The following is a 5,483-nucleotide window of genomic DNA, read 5'->3' on the forward strand; positions in this document are numbered from 1 at the left end:
AGTCAAAGTGACACCTGAACCACTAAAATGATATTGACAGTGAATCTCCTTTTGAGAAATGGTGTGAAAAAACTCCCATTATTCAGACAGCACAGCAAAATGCCTTTCTAGACAGCTCCGGAGGATGAGGTGTCTAAGCACAATTACTTCCAGCATATTGGAAAGCCTGCTCCCTCATCTCTGTGAAAACAGAACAATGTTTCACCACCTCTTGTTTCTGTGCAATAGCAGGAGAGGAGGAATCATGCCTCCTGGTTGAGTTTGACTCCCTGGTTCATCATGAGGCTGCCTCTAAGGAGGGGCATGTAACCCAGGCCCTTCCCACCACTGTCTATGATAGGGGACAGTTCTGTCTGCACGGTGACAGGCTTCACCTTGGGTTCTTCTCACCCCTTCTTCAACTCTTCTGGTGGACACTCCTGGGAAAGGTACCCCTGTTTCTGTTAATCATTACAATCTAAATGAAAAAGTATAAATGAAAAAAAAAAAAAGGTCATGCACACATGCACACAGTCACGCACACAAAGGAAAACATTGCAAATAGAGCCACAGCATGTTCACAGATGTTATCACAAATGGATGGGATAAGAGTGTGTGTGTGTGTGTGTATGCTTTTTCTGAATTTTTCTAAGTGGTAATAATAAGTGCCCTTTGTTTTAAGGAACCTAGGTGGGTCCTTTCTTGTCTGCGTATTGCTAGGCCACTGAAGACTTCTGATTCATCATGGCCTACTGACTCCAGAAAGTGAGGCATAAAAATCTCCACGCCCACTCTGGCTTGCTGGCATTTCCCTGGCCCGTGTACCTGTTTCAAGCAGAGCTCTGTGCATCTGGGTCACCACACCCAAAGTATGATGCAGGTCTCCCTTCGGGATGCTTAGCAGTAGGAAGGGCTGTAGGGCAGCAGCTGCCCCACAGATGGAGGCAGTTGAATGATTCAGCCCCCATCTGGGCCAAAGTTGTCCCCGCTCCTCTTCCTCAGAGATCCCGACTGCTGTGCCTCCCAGTGTTTCTTAGATGGGAATTTATGAACACATGTCTAGTTGGTGGTGCCTTTTAGTTTTCACATCACATGGGGCTAGGAGGCTGGACAGTTTCCTAGGAATTCAAGAGTCCTACAGCTTCTGCAGGAGCGTGTTTCCAGCACTCTGAAGATCACGTGTGAGAATAGGCTCTCTTTCCCTGCCTTGGGTGGAGACAGACCCCTCCCACTCCCTCTTCCCAACCTCCTCTAACTCATTGTCACAATGGGTTCCACAGATGACAGATCTGTCTTCCCAGACTGGAGTTGGGAGGTGGGCAGGAGGTTATTGGCGAGGGGAGCCCTCTGGCCATCATTCTTCTCTGTCCAGGCCACCCTGAAGGAAGGAACTGGGGAGGGTGGCCTGTCCTCCTGAGGCTTGGGAGGTCTTTGACACATGCTCAGTAATGCCTTTAGCTCAATCCTGAAGTTCTCGTTCAGCCAGCAGTATATGAAGGGGTTATAGCACGTGCTGCTCATGGCAAACCAGTGGAAGGCAAAGTAGAGGGCATTGTTGGTGCGGATGACCTTGCTGGACAGGAGGAGGACGTAGCAGTTGAGGGGGAACCAGCAGAGGGCAAAGAGGACCACCACCAGCATCAACATTTTGATGGTCTTCTTCTTTTTGCGCCGCAGGGCAAGGTACTGCTCCGTGGTTACATCACCAATCATGTTACACAGCCACAGTTTCTTGGCCACACGAGCGTAGGCCACAGAGATGATGAGGAGGGGCAGGATGTAGAGCAGGATGAAGGTGGCCAAATCCAGGTACTTCCAGAAGAGGTCAGCTGGCTCGGGGAAGTCTGGCAGGCAGAGGGAGCGCACAATGTCCTCACTGGGGGCAGGAAGTAGGGAGCGGGAGAGAGGTAACAGAAAGGAGATATTAGTGTGGAAAGTCTTCATCCCAAGAAGCACTGGCCTCTCCTTCCACTGGGCTCCTGGTACATCCATCTAATAGAGCACTTTTGATGCTGTAGCCTAATTATCTGATTACATTTCTGCCTCCCCCACTAGGCTGGGAATTGCATAGAGGTAAAGGATGCACCTGAATTTCTCTGTGTTCTCTTAATCTTGTACAATTCCTAGCCCATAGTAGAGACCCAATAAATATTTCTTGAATAAATGAATAAAATGCTCATGTTCCCAGATTGAATAGTAACTCATCCTTGAGGAAATCCTAGAATTTCTCATTGTGCTACTTCCCCATTTTAAAGGGAAAACTAAGGCATAAAGAAAAGAAATGATGGGTCTTGAGCATATGAGTGGTAAAGTCTGAACTAACGTCTCTTCAGCCATTCACAGAACAAGTATTTATTTTATATGGAATGTACCCCGGTCCTCTTCAGCCTTTTTAGGAATATCCATGTGGCTTGGTGCTCTAGTTCTATGTGCTGGTGGTCATCAAGAGAGGAAACTTCCTTTGCTTTTGTTAGGGGGAAAAAAATAAGTCCTCCATGTGGAAAAGTAGAAGGGCAGCCTGGATGTTGGGGGCCTGGGCGTGTGATTCATTTCAGTGTCCTAGAATTCCTGAAGGGTGCCTTTATAAATTAGTTGAAATCCACCTTCTAGGCTTATTTCTCTTGACCTTGCTTTTGTCACAGGAGTGAGAGAGTGTGTGTGTGTGTGTGTGTGTGTGTGTGCGCTGCAGGTGGCGTGGAGCATGGCTGCTGTGACAGACACTCCCTGGATCCCTGCAGAGCCCCTTTGCCAGTCTGGAGAACCAACCACCCAGCAAGAAACAGCTGGCATCTGTGATCTTCTAGGTGCCTAGGATTTCCCTAAGGCCACCCAAGGCCCTTCCCACGATTCAGTACAGCCATAATTGGCCGGGAGTTTTCAGTTTTTCTAGGAAACACCTGTAACAAAAGACTGAGAGATGGAGAAATAGGAAAGCCCAGTTACCTGGCCTCAAGGTGAGGCCAACTCTGCATTTTCAGTCGGCCCCAGAGCCTCCTGTGGGGCAGGGACAGCTTCCCCTGAAATCACACCCTTCCTTAGTCTCTCCCTGGTCCCTGTCCAGCCTCTGCCACTCTCTTTCCCATTGCTCTTGGGAGCACTGCCTCAATTAGCCACTTGCAGGTATACCTGACTTTAAGGCAAAACCTGTCTCTAAGGAAGGCAACAAATGAAGCCCAGCAGGGTGGCTCATGTCTGTAATCCCAGCACTTTGTGAGGCTGAGACGGGCAGATCACCTGAGGTTCGGGAGTTTGAGACCAGCCTGACCAACATGGAGAAACCCTGTTTCTATTAAAAATACAAAATTAGCCAGGCATGGTGGCGCATGCCTATAATCCCAGCTACTCGGGAGGATGAGGCAGGAGAATCACTTGACCTGGGAGCCAGAAGTTGCATTGAGCCAAGATTGTGCCATTGCACTCCAGCCTGGGCAACAAGACCGAAACCCCATCTCAATAAATAAATAAATAAATGAATAAATAAATAAATAAATAAATAAAAAGCAGGAGTTACAATCCTAATCTCTGATAAAACAGACTTTAAGCCAACAAATATCAAAAGAGACAAAGAAGGGCATTACATGATGGTAAAGGGATCAATGCAGCAACAAAAGCTAGCTATCCTAAATATATACACACCGAATACAGGAGCACCCAGATGCATAAAGTAAGTTCTTAGAGACCTACAAAGAGACTCAGACTCCCACACAATAATAATGGGAGACTTTAACACCCCACTGTCAATATTAGACAGATCAATGAGACAAAAAATCAACAAGCATATTAAGGACTTTAACTCAGCTCTGGACCAAATGGACCTAATAGACATCTACAGAACTCTCTACCCCAAATCAACGGAATATACATTCTTCTCAGCACCACATCATACTTATTCCAAAATTGACCACATAATTGGAAATAAAACACTCCTCAGTAAATGCAAAAGAATACAAATAATAACAATCTCTCAGACCGCAGTGCAATCAAACTAGAACTCAGGATTAAGAAACTCACTCAAAACCACACAACTACATGGAAACTGAATCACTAGCTATGAAATGACTACTGAGTAAATAACGAAATGAAGGTAGAAATAAAGATGCTCTTTGAAACCAATGAGAACAAAGACACAACGTACCGGAATCTCTGGGACACATTTAAAGCAGTGTGTAGAGGGAAATTTATAGCACTAAATGCCCACAAGAGAAAGCAGGAAAGATCGAAAATTGACACCTTAACATCAAAATTAAAAGAACTCAAGAAGCAACAGCAAAGACATTCAAAAGCTAGCAGAAGACAAGAAATAACTAAGATCAGAGCAGAACTAATAGAGATAGAGACATGAAAAACCCTTCAAAAAAATCAATGAATCCAGGAGCTGGTTTTTTGAAAAGATCAACAAAATAGATAGACCACTAGCCAGACTAATAAAGAAGAAAAGAGAGAAGAATCAAATAGATGCAATAAAAAATGATATAGGTGATATCACCACTGATCCCACAGAAATACAAACTCCCATCACAGAATACGATAAACACCTCTATACAAACAAACTAGAAAATCTAGAAGAAGTGGATAATTCCTGGACACATACACCCTCCCAAGATTAAACCAGGAAGAAGTCAAAACCCATAATAAGCCACTAGTAAGTTCTGAAATTGAGGCAGTAATTAATAGTCTACCAAGCAAAAAAAGTCCAGGACCAGATGGATTCACAGCCAAACTCTACCAGAGGTACAAAGAGGAGCTGGTACCATTCCTTCTGAAACTATTCCAAACAATAGAAAAAGAAGGAATCCTCCTTAACTCATTTTATTAGGCCAGCATCATGCTGATACCAAAACCTAGCAGAGACACGACAAAAAAAGAAAATTTCAGGCCAATAACCCTGATGAACATCAATACGAAAATCCTCAATAAAATACTGGCAAACCGAATCCAGCGGAACATCAAAAACCTTATCCACCACGATCAAGTCAGCTTCATCCCTGGGATGCAAAGCTGGTTCAACATATACAAATCAATAAACATAATGCATCACATAAACAGAACCAATGACAAAAACCACGATTATCTCAATAGATGCAGAAAAGGCCTTCAACAAAATTCAGCACCTTTTCATGCTAAAAACTCTCAATAAACTGGGTATTAATGGAACGTATCTCAAAGTAATAAGAACTATATGTGACAAACCCACAGCCAATATCATACTGAATGGACAAAAACTGGAAGTATTCCCTTTGAAAACTGGCATAAGACAAGGATGCCCTCTCTCACCACTCCTATTCAACATAGTATTAGAAGTTCTGGCCAGGGCAATCAGGCAGGAGAAAGAAAGAAAGGATATTCAAATAAGAAGAGAGGAAGTCAAATTGTCTCTGTTTGCAGATTGTGTATTTAGAAAACCCCATAGTCTCAGCCCAAAATCTCCTTAAGCTGATAAGCAACTTCAGCAAAGTCTCAGGATACAAAATCAATGTGCAAAAATCACAAGCATTCCTATACAC

At 44.1% G+C, this 5,483-nt stretch overlaps 1 protein-coding gene across 1 annotated transcript in view; it reads right to left on the reverse strand.

Moving 5' to 3' along the window:
* Positions 1–471: 471 nt before the first annotated feature.
* The window catches only part of GPR83 (G protein-coupled receptor 83), a 15,316-nt gene continuing 10,304 nt past the window's right edge, over positions 472–5,483 (reverse strand). Inside the window, exon 4 of the mRNA XM_011995023.1 lies at positions 472–1,855. Within this exon, the coding sequence (XP_011850413.1) occupies positions 1,231–1,855 (625 nt within the window). The 3' untranslated portion in view covers positions 472–1,230. The remainder of the gene's footprint in view (positions 1,856–5,483) is intronic.

This window comes from Mandrillus leucophaeus, unplaced genomic scaffold, assembly GCF_000951045.1.
Source record: "Mandrillus leucophaeus isolate KB7577 unplaced genomic scaffold, Mleu.le_1.0 Scaffold465, whole genome shotgun sequence".
Lineage (NCBI taxonomy): Eukaryota > Metazoa > Chordata > Mammalia > Primates > Cercopithecidae > Mandrillus > Mandrillus leucophaeus.